Source organism: Uranotaenia lowii, chromosome 3 (assembly GCF_029784155.1).
Source record: "Uranotaenia lowii strain MFRU-FL chromosome 3, ASM2978415v1, whole genome shotgun sequence".
Taxonomy (NCBI): Eukaryota; Metazoa; Arthropoda; class Insecta; order Diptera; family Culicidae; genus Uranotaenia; species Uranotaenia lowii.
In genome coordinates this window covers 238,920,532-238,947,089 of record NC_073693.1, presented here as the reverse complement: position 1 = coordinate 238,947,089, position 26,558 = coordinate 238,920,532, and the positions used below count along the sequence as shown (strand labels likewise).

The following is a 26,558-nucleotide window of genomic DNA, read 5'->3' as shown; positions in this document are numbered from 1 at the left end:
AAAAGTTCCACTTTTAGCCCTTTCGGACCACAGTGCGCCGGCATTAACCCCCCAGCGCAACCGCATTGCGTATGCTGAAAGAAACAAAATAAAAACTTTTTCATGTCCCTTCCTGTTTATGCCATCACAAGATAAAGGAGGATGCAAATCATCCCCGGTTCCAGTTCGGTTTTCACCGACTGCAATTTTTTTTTAAATTTTCTTGTTTCTGGGATGAATTATCCAATAGGATGAAATTCCCATAAAATGTTTTTCTTGTTTCGCTTGAAGCAAAACATCATTTTGCTCGAGTCTCTATGCCAGTCACCAATCATATCATTTTTGGTACAATGCACATTTCAGCGTATTTTTGGCACATAGTTAGCTCCGATCAACATTGAAATTTGGCAACCTCTTCTTTGGGTGCACAAAGAAATTGAAATTCAAATTTTTGTCTATATCCGCTAACAAATTATCGAGCGCTTTTAAGGATTTTTGAGATGAATTTTTAATTCCTTTTTAATCTTCGTAATATTTATCGGACAAACTGTTTTATCACAGGGGCATTCGGTAATTTGTTACCGAACGGTTGGTAATTTTTACCAAACGCTCGGTAAAAGAAGCCGAATAAAGGATTATATTTACCGAACAACCGTTAATTTTCCTTCAACACACTGCGAAAATTCGGTTGATTTCCGGTTAGTGGGTAGTTCTTAATATAAGCATCCAAAAAAATAATTACAAACGAGCCAGAATTAACTCCCCCGGCGGTATTCAATCTCGGTAGGACTTTATCGAATTATCGCGCCACTACCGGTGAAAGTCACGCGGACCAGCAACCGGGCGGTAGCATTAGTTAGTTGCGGCCAAGGTGCCGGAGCGCCATTAAATATGTATTGGGTGGGGGGCTCGGTAATAAAATCCAATACCGAGGACCAGTCGACCGGATAACTACCGTCTAAATAAAGAATAATATATGTGTGTGCTGCTGCCGGCCGCTCCAAAATGTTTTATAGCGGCATCCTTTCGCTGATAGATTCTTACTTTTTTCTGTTGTTTTTTCCTCCTTACAGACAATGGACTTCACACCACTGCCGTCGGAGTTGGAGGAGCTGATACTGTGCAGCTGCTGCCATCTGCCGTTCAACGATACCGATGCGGTGCCGAAGCTGTTTTCCTGCCGGCACTACTTCTGCCTGAAATGTGTCAACCAGGTGCTCATGAAGGGTAGTGAACTGTACTGTGTGCACTGCTGGAAGCGAACCGAGCTCAGCGGACCGGACATGAAGCCGGAAAACCTTCCGACACATAATGCGATTCTGTATCTGTCGCAGAATTTGAGTATGATTTCGAGTGGAAGTGCTTGTGGAGGGTCGGGTCACGTCGGGGGATCGACTAATAATGGGGGCGCGAGTGGCGGAAGTGGTTCGAATAAAAAACCTCCGGATAAGAACGGGACGAATGGGACCGTGAGTGGAACTTCGAGCAGTAGTGGCTCGCTGGGGGGCAGTAGTGTAGTTGGGGGATCGGCCGGGAGCTCGACAAACGGAAGTGCAAATTCGAACGGAAACATAGGAATAGGTAATAACAGTGCAAGTACGGGTGGTCCCATCGGTTCGGGCAAGTATAGAAATAAGGGCGAAAACTGTATGACGCACGCAATGCCGAATGCGCTGTGGTGTCTCAAGTGTAACATAATCATGTGCCGGGCCTGTGCCAGCACCGAAGAACATCGTAATCATTCAGTGAAAACGCAAGCCGAAGCTCGCGACCAAATACGTTCCGATATCGCGTCCGATTTGCTGTTGATGCAAAAATCTCTGTCGGAGCTACAGCACTTTGTATTTAAGCAACGCGATTTTCTGCTCAAAATTTTGGAGGCATGTACAGCGCTGAAAACTCAGGTCGAAACGGAACTTATTAACCATTTGCCAACGTTCGAGGTGGCAGAAATTCGAAGTAATCTAACGAAAGCGAAACTATTTCTCGGTATGCTCGAGCAGCAATCACCCGCGGAAGCGTACAAACTGTACGCGAATCTTAATATCGAAAAACAACGTCTCCAGTCGAAATATCAGGAAATGTACCTGCAGTGTAAGCTAGACGATTTAATCCAACACTACGGCATACTGTTTGATTTCGAGCTGATCAAACAGGCTCTTTCGAATCTGAACAACATCGATCCGATCTCCTTTGGCAACGGGGCCATGGGAGGGCTGAGCGTGACGGCCAGTGGAACCACCATCAATGGGCACCACAACTCGATACTACTTCTTGCCAACTACTGCATCTCGCAGCTGTACTCGCGTCACATCCTAACATCCAAACATCATCAACAGCAGCATCAGCATCAGCAGCAATCGCAGCATATCGATACCAACCTCAACTACGCAATATCACCCTCGCAGGCGGCATCCGCGATATCGCATTCGCCAAGCCATGGCGGCCTATTCGGAGGACCCCCAGGTATGCCACAACCGACCCTTTCCGGCGCGAGTTACGCGAGTCAATTGAATGATATGGCTATCATTATAGCTCCTCCGTCACTGCAATCGGGCCTATCCGGTGGTGGCCGTTCCGGTCCAGATGGAACCAACTCGACCCGCACGTCCGGTTCCGGTTCCGCCTACTTGAGCGAAATCCTGAACGGCAGTGTTATGCAGCATCTACATCAACATTCCGGCGCTTCCCAGCACCAGCCTCTGACCCCGCCTGGCCACCCCCTCTCGTCATCCTCTTCTAGTGTAGTTTCCTTAGTTCCTTCTTCGGCCCAGCAACAAGTCCAGAAGCAGGTTCAGGCGGCCGCAGCAGCCGTTGGAACTTCGCTCCTCTGCAACCCATCAGTGCACGTTTATCCGATCTTTTACTTCAACATCGAAATCAATGGGCAGCCATTTGGGAGGATCCTGATTGAAGTACGCAGCGATGTAGCGCCCAAAATGGCCAAAAACTTCGGGGCCCTGTGTACCGGAGATCTCGGGTTCGGCTATAAGGGTTGCAGCATTTTCCAGTGCTGGGAAAACGAGAGCATCATCACCGGTGATTTCGAGCTGAACAACGGTCGCGGAGGCCGATCCGTCTTTGAGGAAGGCTTCTTCATGCCGGATGATACGAAAATTCTGGCGATTCGTGGTTCGGTCGGGATGCGCCGGAGCCAGAAGCGTCACGATAATATGGGCCTAGTGGGATCCCAGTTCCGGGTCATCTTGAGGGAGATGCGCGGCTTTACCGGAATCTTTGGATTCGTGGTCGAAGGCCTGGAGCTGGTCGAGAAAATTAGCCAGGCGGGCGATTCGGCCGGAAAGCCCCAGAGTAACGTGCTCATCGTGAACTGTGGAAAATGGCAGTAAGCACTGTGAGGAACATATAACTGTTATCTGATCATCTCAACATTTTTTTGTTTTACTAGCTGATAAGTTTGTTGGTGAAATACGTAGTAGTTAGAACAGGCTGTTTTATTTGTACGGACTAAAAATAATTGTTTCGGTACCTAAGCTTTAGTCGGGGTGGTCCTTCGGGAAGTTGGAAGATGTTTTAGAAAATAAAGTTGTTCCTGGTTTTATCACGAGTTCCCTATGAGTTGAGTTTATAGAACAAATCCAACATTATAAAGTTTGAAGCTACTTTAGGAGTGCATTATTAGGAGACCCAAAAAGAATAGAATTTGCTACACGTGAATGGAAATGTTGGGACAAAAATCCGTCATAGTTCCATAGGTTGAGAATTTTTTTTTAGCTCACTCTATTTGATTAGATGATTTTTCTCTTTCCTAAATGAGATAGAGTATAAAAGCCACTGCAAGAGGGGTCGGGATGAATAAGCCATTGAAGTTTAAAACCCTTTGAGAAGAATGAACTACGAAGCTGGGGATAATGTTATTAATTTTCATTTTTAATTGTTTAAAAAAACTCTCAGCAGTTAAAAAAAAACTTGAAAATGGTGTTGTTCAAACTGGGGATCTCCTTCATCAATTTTCTCTCTCTTTTTCAACTCAGGGACCACCCCACTTAGTTGATGATCCTATTATTACATACTGCAGCACTCGAAGAGATGCACACGATGTTAGCCAGTTATTTAGCCAGAACCGTATCCGGTGCGCATTTGATGCTGAGTTTAAGTTTGCTCGATCGTATACATACAAACATATATTTACACATAACAAATTCCTTCCGGAACTAAAACAAGAAAACAATCTCGAACGAAGAATAGCGGAACGCGCTTGCGAATGGGCTCAGGCAAATATAAGAAAAAATAATTAAAAAAAAAAACAAGAAAAAATAAAACATATGCTACATATATTATATGTGTTATGTTACAGCATGATTGTTATGCTGAAACCCCCGTTAAAACGCTAAGTAGTAGTGCATGTGATGACTTGCAAAGATGTCAACGTTCCCATCATACTGTAGCAAACGTACACGTAAAACCAAAAGTCGTCGGACCAACAGCAACTGTTGGTGTGACTCTAATCAATCAGATACCCCGCTGTATCCACACTTAGAAATTTATGACATAATAAATAGATTCGAAGGAAAAAAAAGTTGTTTAAGAAACGTGAGCGCCATTTCTGGGAATGGTCTGCACATTTGATGTTTTGTATAAGGGACTCGGGGGGACACGGAAATTCATAAGACTAAAGGAAATTTTTAACGTTTTAGTTGGCAAACACAGATCCTAATCCTATCTAGTTCTACTTTTTTATATAGCAAACCTAACCTACTATCCAAACTATATGTATACAAGTGAAAACTGAATTCAAACAGACATACAACGCGATAAGATCAAAACAAAACGAAAACCAAACACAAACGATGTTACAGGGTGATTTAACGTTTTTCTCACTTAAGAAGCCTAATAGGAACCGGATTTCGAAAACAAGAAAATAGAAATAATCTCACACCCTCCCCTAAAATCGTATCTCGACTGTTGAAAGCTAGGCGGTAATCTTGTTACAAAAAAAAAAACAAACAAACAATTTTACTTACCAAATCTATTCCACCGAACCGAAGATAAGAATTACAAATAAAAGAAATAAAATACCGTAGAAAATCGAAATATGGAAGCTAGTTTTCCTTGTGTTAGAGAGGATGTGCAAACTCGGATAGTTTTGCGTGCGCAATGTTTAGAAATAGTAGACTCGATCGATCGATGGGCGGGTAGTTATTTAAGTGGGTTATGCCGGCTTCAGGGATGGTAGTTTCTTACATTTAAAGAGTACATACACGAAGAAAATAATAAACAAACAAAACTTAACATTGGGGACAAGACACGATATTTAAATGAATGGAAAAAGTATAATGTAAACAAAAACTCAAACACACACGTTATATAAATAACAAAAAAAAAACAAACCTAAAATCAGAATGAAAAGAAAGTACAATAAACAAATGCTGTTAATCAAGCGGAATGATGACAAGAACAAATCGTCAAACGATATCGCGCGTAGTGTTTTGCTAGTGTTTAAGAGACCCTATACACATGAATATTTAATCGATGTACACAAAAATACACACAGATACACATACACAATCCCCATACTGAAGAAAAACCCATACACGCATAGTATCTATATTTTATGATGGTGAAAACCTTAGGTGAATGTCGAGAAGAAACATATATAAAATTGAGTAAAAAAATCGAAAAAATAAAATCTGCTAGTATTTCTATCCAGAGCTAGCTTATGTATCCACTATTGAAAAAAAGCAAACTAAGGGGCTGATAGGGATAAATTGAAAACTAAACTATGAAGATATTTGAAACAACAACAATTGGCTCGACATCTGTTTCATTTGACTCACATTTAAAAACCATGTCCCACAGAATCGTTTTCTTGTCTACGAGTGACTCAGATTTGAACATTTTTCAATTCAAGAAAATTTATGTATGCAGATTTGAAAGTTCTTTTATAAAACTATATGTACTTGTTCTGAAAAATATAAGTGTATCTGCGAGTTAGAACCATTTCTGGGGATTGCTGCGTAGCACATCGATGGACATTACACTTTGTAAGCTGTTAGAAGCTTTATTTGGTCCAAAAAGCAATCGTTTAAACTCGTACTGCACTGAAACGGCGGAAAACCCGGTTTATAATAACTTTTTTCGTTTTACGTATACATTAAAATTTAGTGAAATCTTTATTTAAGCGTAAAAATACCTCGTTTCACCTTGTTTGTCTACGATTTCGTGCATAGAAACCGTTGTAGGTGACTTTCATTATAACCTGAAAAATGTTCGGGACATTGTTTAGTCCAAAAGACATTCGAAGAAATTCGTAACGCCTGAACTTGATGAAAAAGCTGCAATTATTTAACTTTTTCGGCTCAAGGGAACTGGATGAAACTCGAACTCGAGGTTTGAATTCCATGACTTTTTGTTCCCTTCCTAAGAGGAATCCGAATAAAATAGTAATGAACAAACCATGAAAAACGATAACTTTTCACTTTTTCAACTCATGGAATTCGACGAAAATCAGACTGAAGGTAGAGCGTTTAATAAACCTAACTTGATTAGACACTCAAACTCGAAAAAAAATTCTCAAATTTCTGTGAGGCTTTAGTCCGAGAAGCATTTATACAAAAAAACTTGTAATGTCTTGAAATGAAGGGAAAAAATGTCATATTCTAACCTTTTTCACCTAAGATTTGAGGTCAAGCGTCCAAAATACATAGTTCGATGTAGTTCGGTCTAGTATTTTGTGGAGTAAAACCACTCAAAGTGATGATCATCAACCTTTGAAAGATTTAAGGGCTTATACTTTGTCCAAAAAGGCACTCGAGTTTACTCGTAATGCCATGTACCTAAAAAAATGTACAATTCTTATTTTTTAATCTGAAATAATTTGATGAAATCAAAAGTTCAAAACATCTTACTGGATCTAGTAAGTTGGTCTAAAATGTAATTCATCCTAGGTGATGGTGTACGACCAATCAAGTTCATAGTCATCATCATTTGAAATATGTTCGAGTAAATGCTTAATCCAAAAGGCATTTGAATAAACTATTAATGTTCTAAAATTCAGCAAAAAAGGCAAAAATTTTAAGTTTTTTAGCTTGAAAAAAATTCAGATCATGCGTTAAAAATAATTCCCTCAAACTAGTTGGTATAAAATTCATCGATTGAAAGTATTCCAAATGATGGTCACAATTCTTTAAAAGTCATTAGGACCTATTTTTAGTCCAAAGGTTATTCGAACAAACTCGTAATGTCCTGAACAGCTGTCTCTAAAAGATTTTCTTAGTTTGCTGTACGAATTCAAAGGAATCCAAACGAGATCAAGCGTTGAGATTTTTTTCTGTAAACCTAGTTTGATGCTAGGACGAATCGGGAATTCAGTTTTTTAACAATACCAAAGCCCAATCAGCCCCCGAATACAAACACGTATCGCAAAGAAAATGCTAGAAGAAAGTATATCGAGTAGATGCAAAGAATGCGAATGAAGAGACTGAATGTTTTCGAACACAAAACGATAAAAAAACTGAATCAGAAAACAAATCGAAATAAACTTAACCACTGAAAGAGAGAGAGAGACAAACATAGAAACAAGAAATAAAAAAAAATCTGTAAACCACTGATTACAATAGCAACAACCATTTGTACCAAAAAACGGAAACCGGGAAAGGTGACGAATGTTTTTGTACTTCGAGCGTACTTCAATCGGAAAAAAGAAGGAGCGGTATAAATGCGTTTTTGGCCTCAAACGAAACATAGGAAAACTATTAGACGCGAATACACAAAATACACTGAAAAAAAATGGCATCTCTATTTCTACAATTAACGGACGATAAACGGTAGACGGTTGAGTGAAACGTTGCATCGCGAAGCAGAAGTTTTGTAACGCTCGGTTCGTTTCGAAATGTGGAAAATTCGGTAAAATTCGGGGCAAAAGCGAAACTAGAAGTAAGTGAACGGTTTGCGGTGGGATACGAAAAATATAGAAAAAAATGCGTGTTGAAAACAAAAAAAAAGCAAAACTGGTAGTTGAAATAGATTTAAAATTGTTGTAGTTTGTTGCATGGTTGTCGAATTTATCGTGCTAAAGCTTTTGTTTGTTAGCAGCAATAATAACCTACAGTAGCGTTTGTCTGCTAGTTTGTGAAAATTCAGTGTCGGTTGGTTTTTGTTTCGATCGAATGAAGTTTCGTCGAAACATTTTTTGATTTTTATTAATTTTTTAGAAAGTTTCAAATATTTTCAAAGTAGTTCAAAAGCACTTTCAATTATTCCGCTATTTTCATAAATTTTCAATGAATTTTATGATTTTTGCTTCAAATTTGAAATTATGTACCTATCACTAGACCTAAAACTAAAATCGACCGTTTAGTTTCGGTTAAGTCTCTGGACCATGAATCAACTGACCTACGATGTGGTTTCACCTACTACTTAACGTTAATGTAAACGTATTGTAACGTATCAAGTATCATGATGGAAAAGAAACGTAAGGCCTTTCAATAAAAAAAAACAAAAAATAGGTAAAAAAAACGGTACAAGATCGAGATAATCAAGCAGAATGACTTTGGTGATCTGATTCGATGAAGCGTTGTAGAAAGTATACATCATATAAGAGTCGTATATATATACATTATAAATGCCGTTCGATACAAATACCTAAACCAATTCAATTAAACCATGCAGCAAAAATCCCTCAAAAGAAAAAAAAACAGAATCGTCGTTTGTAGTTGTCGTCAATATTTAAGATTAAACTATCACTTCCACATTGTAAACAAAAAAGAAAAACTTAAAAAAACACATACACGGTGAAATTCGTTTGAGCAAACTTTGTTTGATAATTAACCTTTAAACTAGAAAACCGGCGCATGAGAAATTAGATCAACCGTATAATATAACAATATGCTTACAAATTGATGTTGTATCATTGTAACTTACAGAAGAATCAATAAGAATAGTGCAAACCTATGTATCTCTCTCGAAATAAAAACGCAAATAAGTAGATGACATAAATACGATGCAACAACTTAACCACTATAATACCAAATAACGAAAAAAAAAACAACCAAATGTTTATTACAATCGTATTATAGCTCTGTAATTTTAACATCTCACGGAGAAAATGCAATTCTTACAATTATAAAATGAAAAATGGAAACGAACACATACACTTCATGATACCAACACAAACACGAAACAAAATACAAACCAGCAAGTAAAATAAACGCAAATGGAACGCAAAACTGTACCTGGTGTTAGCGACAAAGCATAACAGCAACAATATTTATTCTATAGAGAAAACAAAAACGTCAGGAATAAATAAACAAGTGAACCCGATCGATAAAACCTACCTAGAGACGAGAGATCCTGAACCCGAGAGCGAAAATATATTTTTTGTCTATTCACCTTTCAATCGAAGTAAATAAAGAAAAAAAAACAAACAAAAAATGAAAAAAATAGAGAGTAGTCAGAGTACAACCATACACAGATCGAATCAAATTCTACCGTACGTCGTAACGATTGCAAACAACTAGATGAACAAACATTCGAGTAGCACTCACTTTTGAAAAAAAAAGAAAGGAAACAAATGGAGAAACTCCCTCTTTCCAATGCTAATTTCAATTTTTTACTAATTCAATCTTCATACGACATTTTTATTGAGGACCCCAAAAATCGAAGATCGAACAAATCCCTCGGAAATAAACCCAAAAGCAAATCGAAGCTATAGAACGAAATATCGGACCTGCATGGAAACAACTACCAAAACCTAACTACACACTGAAGAACACTGTTAAACTAATATAACAATTCAATCAATATTGTTTTAAAGTTTAAACACTTTTTTGTTAAACTTATTTTTTATCGAAAACTTCCACGAACCAATGCGAATATTTTCTATCTGGCAGCACTGACTGAAAAACAAAAACAACCACTGGAGTTCAAATTCCTTCTTATCCGATAAAGTTACGCCGAGCTTGAAGTGAGGTAAATATGTTCGTTGTATTAGTTTGGCAGTGTTGACACACATATAAATAATATGAATTATATAAACTGCAGCAAATAAGCAAGCAAAGCAAAAAACAAACAAACAAAATCTAGAGAAAACAAAATACAAATAGAAACAAAACGTATAATTATATTATATATATATTCCACGGAAAAGGAACGAAACGGATCTTAAAATGCGAAAGCGAAGTGTGTGTTACCAGCACACCAGCGTGAAAATCAAGTTGCAATAAAAAAGAAAGGAAAAAAGTGGGGTCGTTTTATTTCGGGAAAAAGATGACATCCCTAGAACGCATTCAATTTGATGTTGTGCAAAACCGAAGATGTAAATAATGGTTCTAAAATATCATCAGAAAGCCTCTACGGGAATAAAAAAAAAACAAAGCAAAAAAAAAATCTTCGAACGCGGGATTTAATTTAGCCGTTGGATGACAACAGGTTTACAGTTCTTCACGCAAAATAATTTAGAAATTATTTTTACGGGTTTTTTCACGTAAACTAAAATTTTATTGCATCATATCGATTCTACGTGAATCTTGTAGTAATAACAGTATGTCAAGTGCGCTCAGGTAGTACCTACTTTACCTCCAAATAATTGCCACATGAATATCATGTAAAATCCAAGTGGATGCTTTGAATCGGTTTCGAGAATTTTTTTTTATTCAAATTCTTATAAGGAAAGATTAGTTTGGTGACTTAGTTCGTTCTGTTTGAGAAAGTTGTGTTTAGCTCTCGCTAGGACTACACCGAAAACTGCGATTTCTGTCACATGCCTCAGGAATATTTCACAATATTCAGGATTCTAATAAAATTACCGTTGATAGGGCAGAACCAAATTTGTGACCAAATGAATTGTTTTATTTTTGTCTATTGATTTATCTTTGGTTGATAACAACCGTGCAGACTAATATCTTTAAAACTAAGGGGATACTTCAAGATGCTACGTACTGAAGAACAGTAGACAGCTTTCAGAGCGTAAATATCGTCGAATTCGTATGTGTTTCGACGCTGAAATCCGAGAGTAGTGAATCCTTTAGCTGAAGTACGTGCAATAAGGAGTGTATCGAAAATTAACTATGAACATATTTTGGCCTTATACTTACTAACGCGCACAACTGTGCTCACCTGTATGCAGGCTTCGGATTCATTTGAGAGCAAACACCCATGGAGCTAAAATCTGCTCTCACTCTTTAAACGGCGATAAGAAATGAGAAGGAGTGACCATTTGCTTCGAAGATGTCATGCTCTTAGGGAGTTCTTTTTACCTCTCGCTCCGCTCTAAAAAGATAAATGAGCGCTCTTCGGGAGTAGCTCCGCTTTAAGACAAACGTTATGAGCTGGGAATCTGGCTGGTTCGTGTTCGTTTGTTTTGGTTTGCGCCGACGGTGTCATTTGGAAATAATTTAATATGAATAACGAAAGGTAGGACGTGTCCCCGCTGATTATTTTGTTGAGTAGAGTGGCTCAAATAAGCAGATTGTTGTGTGAAGTTTACATGCAAAATTTAAGTCAAATAGCACAAGAAGGGCCTCTAGTTTGTAAAGAAATTTAAAATATTATCTTCGGGTAGCTATTATTTCATCAATAACCGTCAAACGGGGCATCATGCAACAGCCGGGTTAGATGCTACATGTGTATACCACATCAAGAGGTGTTATTTTTTATTTGAATATAATATAATGAAGTTATCATTTAATGATAACAAAATAATGATGACTAATTTCCTAACATCGTGAGATAGATTTTTATATATTATGATCATAGAAAATTAAAAATAAAAATGTGCCAAGGAGGTACCTACATTTTTTTTATATTTTTCCAATGTCCTTATAACATACCTTGCCTATATCAACACTTTTGGTGTGAATTTTTTTTTTGGAAAATCAGCATTTTTTTTTAAATAAATATTTGAATATTTCAGTTACTAATCTGGGCTAAAAATTCATCGAAATGCAAATCAAAGATTCACCTTTTAAATCTTGATTCCATATGCTGTTATGATTGGTTCACTTCACGCGTTTGTTAAATTCAAAATATCATCTATCATAACATGAACTTTCATGATTTAAACTAGATAATTTTTACCCCTAAATGTATGCAGCACCTTTATGGTTTTAATATCATTTTTGACAGAAACTCATAACATGAACTTGTATGATTTAAGCTAGATGATTTTTTACCCCTAAATGTAGCACCTTTATAGTTTTAAAATCATTTTTGACAGAAAATTGTAAAATTTTATTCGAACAAAACAAAAATTTACTGCATTTGGTGCTTTATGCGTTATGACATCAGAAATATATCATAAACTATAAATTTTCAAACGTTTTCATTCATTGTTGTCACTTATCTAGACCTTTTTTAGAAAGGTGAAAGTCGTATGTTTTTCTAGATTTGAAAATAGCTGGGGAAGTAATAATTTTTCTGACTACGTAATTTTGATGTCCCATCAACCTTAAGCCTTTTGATTTACAAGCAGAATGATTATCGGTGGACGTTAAGTTTTTAAAAGCCATTTAGGTTGATAAGTGTGCAGGATGTTCTTGTTTACGATACTTCTTTCAACACCGGCCGATTTCTTCGTAAAACATATTATCTGAAAGCCTAACTTCAACAATCGTTTTACATGAACATTGAATGTAAATTAGAGTAATAATGTTAACGTTCTTTAGGTACAAAAATAGTCTAAAATTCGTTTTGCTTACATCGTCGCACAGCCACCCCCATCAGCCAGCCAGCAGCTGTGAGCTTCTTGAAGCAATCAAACATGTAGGTACCTAACTCGAAGCAATTCTGAATCGTCACACGCAAAGTTATTTCTCCCAGGGAGGCCTCTTTGGAGGAGCGCAGAGCCTCTGAGGGAGCAAAGAGTGACTGGCGCTCCTAGCGATTCTGGCAGTAAGAGAAGCGAGAAAGAGTGACTTTCGACTTCCAGGAGTTTGGGAGTTCCTCCTCAATGAGTGGTACTGCTCTGCCTCTTTTGAGTCGCGCCTCAGGATGCGTCCGAAGCCTGCCTGTATGTGGCATCTTGATCTGTCAAGAGTGAACCAGCTCTGTTTTTACGTTTGAAACATTCGTTTCTCCCAAAATGTCGCGAATTAAAAAAGAAGTTAAAATTCGTGTGTTGGACACTTGGATGCGAGAGAAGGGCATCTCGATGAATGAAGTGGCGAAACGTTTCGGAATTCATCCGGCGAGCGTAAAATCCATCATCCACAAGTTCGGGGAACACTATACGTTCGATGATTTGCCAGGAAGAGGCAGAAAATCAGGACCATCTGACCCAAATCTGGACCGTAAGGTAATCAACCTCATCAACCGGAACCGATCGATGTCCATACGGAATTTGGCGAAAAATGTTGGAACATTGATCGGAATGGTACAGCGGATCAAGAAGCGGAACAACCTGAAAACATACAAGAAGCAGAAAGTGTCCAAACAAACGGCTGAACAAAAATCACGAGCCCAAATCAGAGCCCGGAAGCTGTATCATCGGATTTTGCAGAAGCCAGATGCGTGCATTCTCATGGACGATGAAACTTACGTAAAAGAGGATTCCAGTACTCTTCCGGGACCACAATTCTATACTGCAGCTTTTGGGGAGGATGTGAGTGACCGCGAGAAGTTGATTGATGTGGAAAAAAGTGATTGAGGCCAGAAAGTGCTTGTGTGGCAGGCAATCTGCTCCTGCGGATTGAAGTCGGCGAGATTCTTTACAAAAGGAACAATAAATGCCGATATCTACCAAAAGGAGTGTTTGCAGAAAAGGTTGCTGCCACTATATAAGAAACATTTGGCGTCAGCCCACTACGCTAAATCTACTCTTAGATGATTTGAGGATAACGGTTTCGTTGAGAAAAATATTAACCCACCAAACTGCCCCCAGCTTCGCCCCATAGAACGATATCGGGCTATCGTCAAGAGAGTTTTCAAGAACGATGGTAAGGCCAACAGGACCATGGCGGTTTTCAAGAAAATTTGGAATGCTGTGGCCAAGAAGTGTGATCAATCAGCTGTACAAAACCTAATGAAACGCGTCAAGTCGAAAGTCTGAGAATATTACCAATAATTACTTTTTTACTTGTATTTCTTTATAAACTGTAAAAATAGGTTTTTTAAAACACTTCCGAACTGTTTCTTTGTTTGAATCATCAATAAAATCACTTATTTTCGATACACTCCTTATGCTCGGCAAATGTAAGCTTGTTATCAATTTTTACACCTAAGTCGAGAATAGACTTCCCGTTTTCAAGCCTCTCTCCAGATAGTTGGTATTCAAAACTGATGACACGACGAGCTCGGGAAAAATTAACAATCTACATGTTTTAGCATTTGCTAGTATTCCGTTCAAGTGACACCAGTTATCAAGTCTTGCGATTTCAGCTTGCAAAGCGAGGCAATCAATTTCACAGACGACCTTTCTGAAAAGCTTCAGATCGTTGGAGTACAGGAGCGTATCAGATTACAGCGTGACACACAAGTCATTCACGAAAATAATGAACAGCAACGGTCCCAGGTGACTACCTTGAGGTACTCCTAACGGGGTGGAAAATATCTTCGTGTATGTATTTTTTATTTTCGTGTAAGCGTGGCGGTGCGATAGATACGAGGTAATCCACTCGAGCAACCAGGTTGGAAAACCAAGTTGATCCATCTTTGCAATTAATATCTTGTGCGGTACACGGTCGAACGCTTTCGCAAAGTCGACGTAAATAGTATCAACTTGACAACCTTTCTCCAGACTATTAGTTAACGAGCTGTTAATGTGTTATGTATTAAGTTGGTGACCGTTGCACTTTTTTCACGAAACCATGTTGAGAATCGGAAATCAGCGGCAGCGTACAGTCGTTCATGTATTAGAGCTTCAAATACTTTGGAGATTGAACTCAAAATCGAAATTGGTCGGTAGTTTTCGACGCAGTGTGCATTTCCAGATTTGTAGATTGGAGTGATAGCTGCAATCCGCCAGAGGCTAGGAAATATTCTTTCTCGCAGTGAGCGATTAAATTGGCAACAAACGGGAACAGCTAGTGATGCTGCGCAATTTTTTAAATCCTTCGGAGGTATGTGGTCTGGGCAGGGACCTTTAGATGGGTCAACTGAGGACAATTGTTCGTAAACTTCCTGTTCGGTGAGGCAAGGGAAGGTAAATTCACGTCGTGAGATTGGTATTTGCTGTCTGCTACAATGTCGGAGGAACTGAAAACACTTTGAAAAAAATCGGCGAACATGTTTGTGGATTCCGTCAAGTTACAGGAAGTAACGTAATTGAAACTAACATCTACAGGAATCTTTGCGCTTCGTTTTTTGTTTTTAAGGTTTCCAAAATGATGCGGGGTCTACAGGGGGACCCAATCGAAACCGACCCAGACTGCGGATTTTTGCAGATTTTTTGTGAAAAAGTGTTGATGTAAAATTCTGTTTGTGTTGTGCAAAATAACGTTTTAAAAAAAATTCTTTTAAAAAAGATCGTGCTTTTTTAATCAAAATAAAAAGAAAAACTAAATCTTCGAGCAAATTTATACAAATTACATTTCAAAACTGAACTTGAACTCACCACAGTGAAAAAATATTCCGCAGAAAAACATCAAATCGGTCGAATCTTCAAAATTAGCAACAGGTTGGCTTTGGCTGTCACTCAGTGTAATTATTATTCTTTAAAACATATTCAGCTTTGAAAACGATTGATTAAAAAAAAAACAATCCAAAAGTCTTTATCTGTGAATACACTGAATTTAAATTATAAATTTAAATTACTCTTAAAAATTATTTATTGATCAAGGAGTAACGAGCTTCAGCGATTTGTTTCTTTTGAAAAACGCATTGAAAAACGCTATGAACAACTTCTACAAAATAGCCAATATTTTCAAAATTACTCTTAAGCAAATGAAACAATTGAAAAGATTTTATAAAATTCAAATGCATCACTTCGATTTTCATTCCTTTTCAAAACATTATTTTTGAAAAATTTCATGAATTCTCCAATTATTCTCATACCTTTTCTGAGACACACATTTGAACAGAGCTGAATCTATGTATGTTTTTTTTTATTTCAATGGACTCTAGCCGTCCGCATGGTCCTCGTTTATATTTATTGGTTGGAAAACTCTTCCAGCAGGTACAATTAAATGATGCCCAAGCGGGTTTAAAAATTTAAAAAAAAATGTCGTATGCGTTTCATTGCAACACGTAGTATTTTTTAGTCTTTATAATTGCATTCAAATGTGCTTGCAACCTAAAAACTAATTATTTACAGACTTTTAGAAGCTTTATCGACGACGTAGTTCTTTTGTTTTTTGAATTCCAGCTTACGGTCGAATATTACGCCCAGATCATTGATGTGGTCCAGCCGCGCAATGGACTCATCTCCTAAGAGGTACCCCGCTGCCGTCTTCGTGAGAAACTGATGACTGCTCATTTACTGCGATTCAGAGGCAGGCAGTTGATGTCGCACCACTGTGCGAATAGATTTAACTTGTTTTGCAGGAAATCAATGTCGTCCTGACCGTTTATGGTGTCGACGAGTGAGAGCACATCGTTAAAATAGATTAAAAAGATAATCGGTCCTAGGTGACTACCTTGAGGCACACCGGAGGAGTCAGATGCTGGAGAGAGTGTCTCCAGTGCGAACTGTAAATTTAAGTAAGTAACTGCGGAACCAGCCAAGTAAAGGTCTGCAGAATCCTAATCGTTCAAGCTTACCAATGGCGGTATCGTGGTTCACCTTATCAAACGCTGCTGACAAGTCGGTATAAATGGCGTGAGTGTGAGACTAAGCAGAAAAACTTCCGTGTACATAGGAGAGGTAATGATCAACAGGTTAGTTGTCGTGGAGCGTTTGGGCAAAAATTCGTGCTGATCGATTTAAAAAATAATACTCGTGCTTACAGTACGAGAAAATCGCATCCCCGACGATTAATTCGAATAGTTTGGAGATTGCACATAAAGCGGAAATTTCTTTATAGTTTATGATATCTCTCCGATCCCGCTTTTTACGGACTGGAAACATGTGAGCTTCCTTCCAAAGTGAAGGGTATGAGACTCTGTCAAGAGAAGCTTGAACGATGAGTCTCGTCTTCTTCTGTTTCTACTAGATGCTATTTTTAGCACGACTCGGAACTGCCTTATCGACTAGCTCCTATTTTATAGTCCTATTTGCCGCTGGTAGTGTTCGTGATTTTTTGCTGGTTGTTTCACCAACACTTTTCAGTTTTGGGACAATTAACCTCAAAAACGACCATGTGTGTCGACCGGCTGCCCGTTTTTTGTACTGAGAGTTTTTGAGGTTAATTGTCCCGTCTCATCTGCACACGCTTAGCAAGAAATGTCAAAAACAACTCTATTAGTCGAGTTACTGAGACTATATGACCAGCGTATCCGTTTATACTCCGTACAGTTTACATTCTTTTTATACCTACTCCGTAGAGATATTTTGCATTCTTTTATACCCACTAGAGTTCACAATTTTCGTTACATTGTTACATTTCTTGGTATTAGTGTCATTTTACGTCCGAAGACTTACAAAATTTCCTTAACCTAGATTTAGGGTGACGGGATTCGATCCCTGGACCTCTGGCTTATAAGCCAAAGAAGTCCGGCATTAGGCTAAACGACCACCCAAAGAAGAGTCTCACAGGAGCAGGGATTCCAAAAATCTTTATCATCCGAAAGAATTTGGCGATCAAAACACCCATGAGAGAGATTTTCATCCGCTCTCGATAAGTTGTGTATTCCGATTCAAATTTATCGTCTCTTTTAACGTTAAGAGAAAAAATTCACGGACAAGAGAAAATGTCTCGCTATTTTGCATTAGGCTAAGAGCGTGGCGGTCAGAATGGACGCAAATCGATAGAAAAAGCACTCTCTGTGCGTTTGTTCTCTTGCTCGTTTCCTGTTTTTTTGGAGAATATTCTCAGAACTGAAAAAATATGTTATTACAGGTTGTTCTTCTCTTGCATTTCAACGCAAGAATGTGTCTGGAAGCGCAACATTTTTCGAACATGTTAAATTCAATGAACGTTTTGAAAACAAACAAGGTAGCTGGATATTTAACAAAATCAAAACAGTTCTCCAAGTTTAAGAAAATAAAATTTAAGGCAGTACATGGGGTCCTCAGGTTCAAAAGGGTGCAGTGCCAAAATAAGTAATCAAGTTTCGGTAAAGTTGAGATTGCTCTTTTGCAGATTACTCTATTGTAGCATTTGATAGATTTGATTCTTTTTTGTCATAGCTTGAGACAAAATATATTCAAATACAAATCGAGTTTCCACAGTTTCGAAAAGTTTATCCAATGACTTAGGAAATCTACCAAATCATTCAAAAACCCTCTTATTGTAGATTTGTTTTTAATAAATGTTTGGCTTATTTATTTTATAGAGGCATTTGATATATGATTCATTTACCTCTTAATCTTTTTCTATTAAATGTATTTTTAAGTCAGTTCTTTGGATATGCGAGTTTCATTAACTGACTACGGAAATGTTTTGTTTCAATAGTGTTTTCAATATTGAGAAAGATTGAGGACTAAAGTTTCTTTCGATGATTTCCTTTTAGCATTATATTAGTATCGTTTGTCTAAGTTCCACCAACATTTGCTTTTGTTTCGTCGTCAAAACTTGCAGTTCAATTTATGAAAGAAACATCCACTTACCTTGTAGTACACATCCGGAACGTACTGCTTTTCAGAAGATTCCCTTATATATCCAAGCTCCGGTGCATCCTTAGTAGGAATGAGACAATTGTCCCGAACCAAAGCCATGCACTGAGCAGACACAGCGTATCCTTCCATATGCACTTGCTTTTTATCATCACCTAAAATTGAATTTGTGATAAGTAGGTGAAATGTTTTGTTTTGAATATATGTTCCAAGAAGAACTTACCAGTCACACAAACAGTTATAAATTTGGATCCAAAGTATCCGTTGCTAGAATATTTGCACCGATTGGGGTACTTGTTTTGCAAATGACCTGCCAGGATACACTCTTGAGCCGTCAGAAAGTGGGTCTTAATTCCACGCAGCTGTTTCACAGTTCCGGCAGCGGCATTCTCGGCCAACAGATCGGTAAAAATCCACCCAACCCGTCTGAGTCCCAACTTTTGAGCCAGCTCATCGACTTCAGCCTCGTGTTCATCGGCCAGCAAACGAATCGAATCACGGGTGCTCTCCTGAGGGGGCTCATAGATGGCGGCAACCCGGGCACGGATACCCAAAGGAACATCCGGATGGATTTCGTACACTCCGAAGAGGATACCGATACGTTGATGTCCAGTGGTGCGCCAATAGTTCAAGAACCGCTCCACGATTCCAGTGTTCTCGAACATTACGTTATCGATATGTCGATAGGTTTGGCGATTCAAGGTGATCGCCGAGGGCTGACACTTGGAGCAGATGCCCTTGGGCCACGGTGGATGATCCCGGCAGCCCGTTTTGATCTTACAGTTGAGATCCTCCAGAGCAACGAACTTGCCACGATCGACTCCGGACGTGAGCTTCTTCAAGTACGAATGAAACGAAAAGTGCTTGATTTTTTGCTCCTTCAGATAGGCTTCGTCCCAAGGTTCCAGCGGGGAGCAGTGAACGCAGCAACCATTCGAGTTGTGACGGCACCTGCAATGGAAATTGTTCCGATTAGTTCTGATTATATAAAAATGCGGTAGGAGAGACTCACAATTTTTCATCTCGCTTCCGTTGAATGCGTCCGTCTTGTTTGTAGAGGTCAACGTCAACGGTATCTTCTCCGTTGAGCACAGCTTGGGCTCCAGTTGAACCAGAGCTGGGTGTTGCCTCACGACTGAATCCTACACCGGCACCGGCTGCTCCGCTGAAAGAAGAGCTACTGGTCGAGGCAATCGATGCCTGTGAGGAACTTCTTTCCTGCAAAGTGAATTTGGAGATAAGTGTTTAAGTTAAAGTTATGTAAATCTAAGAACAAACCGGCTGCTTTGAAGTAGATGGACCTGAGATGCTCTTTAGATAAATCATATCACCATGTTTGAGACCACACTCTTTGACGGTTTGTGAACGAATTGATGCAATCTAGATTTAAAAAAAGAGCTTGATTAAAAAAATGAATCAAAAGATAGAATGGTAAGTTACCTCTTTCGTGCCATTCCGTTCCTTGTAGAGAGCGAAATCAAAATCATCGAACGAGAACGTTTTGTGGACGATCTCGTACAACTCGCGCAACAATCCCGACTCCGCGATTTCCACTCGTTTGGTTCCATCCGGCGATTGAACCCGAAGAACCTTTAGAAAATAATAAATAAAACAATTATTTTAGAACGACATTAACCTTTCAAAAGTATACTATGTAAATTTCTCGTGTCGTGAACGAAGAATGTTCATTCGGTACAATACATTAACGATTTAGTTTAAAATTTATAAAAATAACTTTTTTCCAACGATTGCCCTTAAGTTGTTATTTTTTTTTATTCTTAAGAGGCTCTTAATTATCAATTCATTCTCTATATTATAGACGAGAAATGGTTAAGTGACCCATTTCTTATTAAAGATATTAATAATTCTTTCTATTTTTCATTAAAACTTTTAAATTATACCAAAATTATTGTAAAAATATAAAAAACGTACACAATTTTATACTTCAAATTGTTTTGAATTAATCAAATTCGTGTGCCAAGGGTTAGATTTTTCAACAAAACTGGCAACACTGCCAAAAGAAAAACAAAAACAGCCGTTTCACCGTATAATTCATCCGAGTCTTCCGAAGGATAACCTCTAATTAAAATTTGAACAGGTTCGTTTCCCAAAAATAGAATATATCGTCTCCCAGAAACATTAATAGTAACTCCAACAACCCTCTAAAGCGAACCAACCGGCATATTTTCAAAGAAACCGGATAAACTCTTGGAAATGACATATCACTTTTCAGCACGTCATTCACCGTCGTTTCCTCCCCTCTTCCAAAGACCGAACAAAAATCCAAGATAAATGCTACTTACGATGGAGCTGCTACTTTTGGACATTCTGCTAGCGTACAACAAACGAGAGTTCCGGCGTTATTTCAATTCCGACCGACGCACGGCTTATGTAAGTTAATCCCGGTACCGAATATCCGATCCGGTAGTAAATCGTCGACAGTCAACAAAGACAAAATTACTTCCCGAAAAAATTACACTTCACTGTTTTGCACCGACCCGAAATCAAACTGACGTTAACGCAGACGGTCAGCGAAATTGAGCGACAAAAAATGAAACACTGAACGAAATTATCGGGAAGAAATGTACGAAGTTGATTGCAATTCTGTGTCATCCAACCCCCTGGCAACTTGACAGTTCTGGCGAGTTTCGTGTGCCTGATTCAAAATCGCAGATGTCGCATGTGTACTGCTTGTTTACATACTTTTCGAGCCATGCGTTTGGAAAGGGCACATTATCAAAAGTGGTGCGAATCAGGCAAATTCATAACTTTCGAATGAATGAAAAAAAGATTCAACCAAAATTATTATACACATTCAATAATCTACCTGTTTATTTATTGTATACACAGTAAACGAAAATTACCGAGTTCGGTAATTTTTTTACCGAAATCCTAACATGTGGAGATCGTTAAACTGTTCGGTAATTTTTTCATGGCCGAGAAGTGACAGCTGTCAAATTTTACGGATCTTTTTCGGTAAAAATTAACCAAAACTCGGCTGATCATCTGTCAAAATATTGACAGTTGTTTACATGACAGCTCGTTATATTAACGAACAACCGGTATTGTTGAACCGAAATGTCTTTATTTATTACCGAAAGGTCGGTCATTTTTAACCAAAAAACTATAAAAGCTCGGTTATATAAACCGAACAACCTGTAATTATTACCGAAATACCTAAAACCATAACCGAAATTCCTGAAATTTTTACCGAAATACCTGTAATTTTTATCAAAATATCTGTGAATATTACCGAAATACCGTAATTTTTTCACCGAAAAGGTTTAAAAGTTCGGTAATATTTACCGAACAAACGGCATATTTTACCGAAATATCGGTAAGTTTTACCGAATGAAGTGAAAATGCTCGGTAATATTTACCGAATATATGGTAAAATTTTCCGAAAAACCTGTAATTTTTACCGAAAAATCTGTAGTTTTTACCGAAGACACGGTAGTTTTTACCGAAACTTCCGTAATTATTACCGAAGCGCCGAAAACTATAAAATTTTCGGTTATATTAACCAATTTATTGGTTTTATCGGTTAAAGTTATGTTTTTCAAGCAAGAGCATTTCAAGTTTATTAAAATTAGACACGGATAGAAAGTTAAAAGAAATGAACAGTCGATACAAATTTTATTCAGAAGCATTTCAACACACGTCATCGATTTGTTTAGCACCTTTTTTTTAAGCGGTGCTGATCGCCCTACCCCAATGTAGTTGAAAAAGTGTAGTTCTCCCAGCAAGTGCAGCTTGCACTAAGAACGAATGTTCGTTGATGTGATGGAAATGCTTCTAAATTCAATTCTACTCGCTTTTGATTTTTTGTAAATAGTATCCGTCTAAATTTTCATAATCTTGAATTGTTCTTAATAAAAGAACATAACTTTTACCGACAAGTCCGATAAACTGGTTAACATAACCGAACATTTTACAGTTTTCCGAAAATTTGGCAGGCATTTCAGTAATAACAACAAAAATTCTGATTAAAACCACTGTGAGTTTATATGAAACAACTAAACTTAAGAGGTTATGTTTATGAATAAACACTTTCTTTTATTCATGAAGTCGGTTGAACTCTTATTATTTTGAGATTATTATAACGTTTTAATCACTGATATCAAAGGAAACTGCTCTATAACCCCCTCCCCTCTCTTGTTAAAATATTACTAATTGTTGAGATTCTGCGACTATTACGGCCCCACCCTTCTAACCTATTAAAATGAATACACTCGGCACAAAAAAACTAGTAAAGGTAAAAGGCCGTTAATGAACAAGTAGTGAATAGAAAAAAAGATTAAAAGTTATATTTTTTAAATACATTTTCACAACATCACAACTTGATTCACAAGTATTAAAAGAATTTCAAGAATATCAATAATATTATGTTTAATTACAGATTTATATTTAATTACAGATAGCAATTGCTTAAGTAATGGTTGGTTGATTTTTTCGCATAGCATTTGAAATTTTTCGATATTTGGTGGTTGATGGGATGTCAGGGTCAACTAAATTTCTTATCACGGTGAACACTGGCTTTTGGCATTTGATGATTTCAGCCTCCAACATCCTATCACATTTGGTAGAGAGGTGATGAATGTGCCAACCTGAAAAAGTAAGATTGGAAATGATTTACCACTCATCAAAAATTATCAATCGAATAAAATATTTTAACAAAAACAAAAGTTATAGTAACCGTGAAATTTATACATACATACAATTGAACATCAAAAACTTAAATTATATTTTCGCTTATCGCAAATTGTCGGTAACAGCCTGGGTTAAGTCTTTGATGGTCGATTGGCCGCCCAGGGGGTTAACGCGAACCCTATCCCATTTCAGCACCTTCTGGACGGTTTGTAAAATCATCAGGCCCTTGGCGAAAGCGTGATGTTCTTCCTGTAAGAGAAAAGAATGTTTTGGATATCTTACATACGAACAACATTTATTAGAACTTATTCAAATACACTTAATTTGTTTCGAGGAATAAATGCGCAAAAAATAAAAAATAAGATACACAAGAACAAGTGACAACGGAGTTTAACTTTAATATGCTCTAGCAAATCTTCAAAAGTTATCAGCTAACTTTCGTCGCATCAGCAAAGGAGTTTTTAATAAATTGCTATTAAAAAAATGATGACGAAAAGAAACCGCATTCTTGAAAAAAAAACTGAGCTGGCACCTATCTCGTTGAATGGGGCGAAGATTTGTTCGGCTAACTTGTGTAAAATTAATTTTGCACGTACCCGTTTAAGCGATTTGATTTGGAAAAAAAATCCAAATTTTACTTAGTCTTCTCCACTTACCTTTTCAAAAACGGCATGCTCGGTCGTGTAGAAAGCTCCACCAACAACACCAGTACCACCAACTAAACCTGGAGCGATATTGTCGATTATGTTTCCGTACAAATTAGGGGCAACCATCACGACAAACTGATTCGTGTTGCTAACCAGCTGCATTGTGGTGTTGTCAACAATTATCTTCCCGAAGTTAATACGCAGGTACAATTCACCGCTCTGAAATGTGAATGAGAAACGATAAGTACACGAAATGAAAAATTAATTTGTGTCTTGAAAACCGAGATTGACTTTGTTTCAAATTTCAAAGAAATATAATTAGGCACTAGCAACTTTTAGATAAAGCAGAATATCAGTCGGAACTATAAAAAAATTATAAAGATTACCCATATTCAACATTTTGGCCCCGGAAACCCGGAAAACATTTTGGCTTTCTCGTTTTAATATAGTGTATATAAATACTTAAATTTGGAAAATCCTAATTAGTAATTATTCTAGCGTTAATTAGTTTCAAAGATTTGTTCCTAATTCTGTTTAAGAAAAAAATCAACTTACCGTAAATACACACAATCAGTGAGGGCAGCGTTGGCCCGATACCTTCGCAGCATGGCCATAACCGATTCGAGCACGGAAAGTACCAGTCCAGCGGCGGAATCGTGATACGTGTTACGACTGCGTTTGGGACAGTTTGACCTGGAAATCGATATTAAATTTCGCCGTCAGAGCTCTCTCGGCGAGAACTTTCAGCGCCTGGACGCTAAAAGCCAAAGTTGTGTGAAATGTGCAGAAACTCGGATCTATTGGACACCCACAAGAACAGGATTTTGGCATCTGCTTCTGAACGACGTTCTGGATCAGATTTATTATGTGAAAGAGGAAAACTGTTAATTTTAGCATGCTCGGTTGGAGTATAAATCGGGACAGTATAGTGGGTGAAGGCAAGGTACCTGCAAAAAAAAAAACAAATATAAAAACACATTGGATTAGTTTTTCAAACACCAACTCACCTGGCACAAAGGTACAAAGTGTAAACGAGGGTTAGATTTGAAGAAGGTGAACTATTATCGAGCTCGCTAATGACGGCCTGCTGGAATGATGGGGATTATTCTGCGACTCGAGTGTCATGACTCATGTCATGAGATCAGCAAAACGATATGAAATTTCGAAAGTCACGTCACTCGAGTCGCAGAATAACCCCCGATTTCTGGTGCTGATTCGGAAACTTCAGAACCGCGGGTTGTAGCTGGGGAAAGACACTGGTAGTGGGAAAACAGTGGTAATCATTTGGAGAACGACACATTTAAATCATAATTATTGCATTTTAATTTAAACACAAGAGTTACTACCACAACTTCCACAAATCAGATCGGTTCGGATTTGCATATCTAAATTCCTTGTCACACTACTAGAAATCACATTTAGTTCCCTTAGTTCCAGGTGGCTCCTCATTGGAGGAAGCAAACGATAACATGAACAGGATGCTGACAGCCAAGTCGAAGAAAACAAGAATTTGTAGAGCATTTATTCCGGATGCTCGTGATTTCGAGATACGATAGAACGGAACTGTAAACACTAGCTTTCTGTGAATGAAACCAGGTATTTTTCCACTTGATTTTTTGTTCCATCGTCAGTCTTTAGATTTCTGATTTATTGACGGGTGAACCAGAAAAAAAGTTTATGAGGCTGACTTGTAAATTATTAATTAATTTATTAACTTTGAAATTACTTACTTGCTGGTTTTCGGTGTTCCCGTATGATAATGGAAGCTGGAAAAATTATGGTCTGATTGAATACATGGGTACGAAAAATTGCAATGGCTATACTTACAAAACAACATTAAGTTGAAAACAATTAGTACTGCCAGAAATTTACGTTGTAGTTTTCACAATTGCAATACACGTTTTGTTTTTGCTCGCAACTGCTCCAACGACAGCTTGATGCTAGACATCCCGCTCGCGTTCTTGAAAAAGAAAATGAAAAAACGAGATGGCTGGCCGGCTGGACAGATATTTGTTGCTTTTCTTTGGCGGAAGCGAGATGCAATAGTTTATCACGGCTGTGAGAGTGAGACGAGGTTTGACGTTGGTTTTGACAGCGGCACATGACGGCAGGATTGTTTTACAGATTTTTTCGGCGTTTTTTTACCGAACAATGATGACAAACCGATTTGTTTACACAAAATAAACGAGCTTCGTAAAATCAAGAATCGATTCACCGAACTCGGTAAAAATAAGATGTCAAACTGATCAATTACCGAAATTTTTCGAATTACAGAACTGGTTCTGTAAAATAAATTACCGAACTCGGTAATTTTCGTTTACTGTGTAGGAACAGTTTTCCATAAAATAGGAAATGTTCTGCTATAATGTGAAAGTCTTGCCATTCTAAAATTTTCAAATGTATCGCAGTTTATGAAAATCAATCGATGATTGTTGTGGTAATGATTTGTTTTACATTTATTGTGTACGATTGTTGATGCGCGCTACGAAGTCCCTCGGACGAACCACATACAGACTTCGAATGACTGCTGGTTGACAGATGTGAAGAGGCGTCGCGACGCTGATTAGTAAGACATAAGTGTCAAGAAACAATTTGCAATTGTAATCAATATTTAGAAACACGTTTATATCACTGTTGATTCTAGCTCACTTTGTATTTAATTCATTGGTGCGATC

At 37.9% G+C, this 26,558-nt stretch overlaps 2 protein-coding genes and 1 long non-coding RNA gene across 12 annotated transcripts in view; 1 reads left to right on the top strand and 2 right to left on the bottom strand.

The window, feature by feature from the left end:
- Nucleotides 1–4,524, top strand: part of LOC129751462 (uncharacterized) — a 40,376-nt gene extending 35,852 nt beyond the window's left edge. For 5 of the 7 annotated variants that reach the window (XM_055746995.1, XM_055746994.1, XM_055746993.1 and 2 more), the window contains exon 2: nucleotides 1,053–4,524. In XM_055746995.1, coding sequence (XP_055602970.1) covers nucleotides 1,056–3,329 — 2,274 coding nt within the window. In that variant the 5' untranslated portion in view covers nucleotides 1,053–1,055 and the 3' untranslated portion in view covers nucleotides 3,330–4,524. Of the gene's footprint in view, nucleotides 1–821; nucleotides 958–1,052 lie in introns of those variants that run through there. The other 2 variants (XM_055746992.1, XM_055746997.1) reach the window with 2 other exon arrangements.
- The window catches only part of LOC129751466 (nuclear protein localization protein 4 homolog), an 88,392-nt gene extending 67,290 nt beyond the window's left edge, over nucleotides 1–21,102 (bottom strand). For both annotated transcript variants that reach the window (XM_055747001.1, XM_055747002.1), the window contains exons 1-6: nucleotides 20,890–21,102; nucleotides 20,027–20,176; nucleotides 19,865–19,966; nucleotides 19,599–19,804; nucleotides 18,810–19,537; nucleotides 18,581–18,741 (exon numbers count right to left, since the gene is read on the bottom strand). In XM_055747001.1, the coding sequence (XP_055602976.1) occupies nucleotides 18,581–18,741; nucleotides 18,810–19,537; nucleotides 19,599–19,804; nucleotides 19,865–19,966; nucleotides 20,027–20,176; nucleotides 20,890–20,913 (1,371 nt within the window). In that variant the 5' untranslated portion in view covers nucleotides 20,914–21,102. The remainder of the gene's footprint in view (nucleotides 1–18,580; nucleotides 18,742–18,809; nucleotides 19,538–19,598; nucleotides 19,805–19,864; nucleotides 19,967–20,026; nucleotides 20,177–20,889) is intronic.
- Nucleotides 21,103–22,908: 1,806 nt separating this feature from the next.
- On the bottom strand, nucleotides 22,909–26,214 carry LOC129751479 (uncharacterized). Of its 3 annotated transcripts, none has more exons than XR_008738716.1 (7): nucleotides 25,614–26,214; nucleotides 25,230–25,525; nucleotides 24,891–25,139; nucleotides 24,439–24,830; nucleotides 23,893–24,102; nucleotides 23,301–23,485; nucleotides 22,909–23,193 (listed from the first exon to the last, which is right to left on the bottom strand). It is a non-coding gene; the product is annotated as an uncharacterized LOC129751479 (long non-coding RNA). The 3 variants fall into 3 exon arrangements; XR_008738715.1 differs by having other exon boundaries at nucleotides 24,891–25,525; nucleotides 25,614–25,649; nucleotides 25,711–26,214; XR_008738714.1 differs by having other exon boundaries at nucleotides 24,891–25,525.
- Nucleotides 26,215–26,558: the final 344 nt, after the last annotated feature.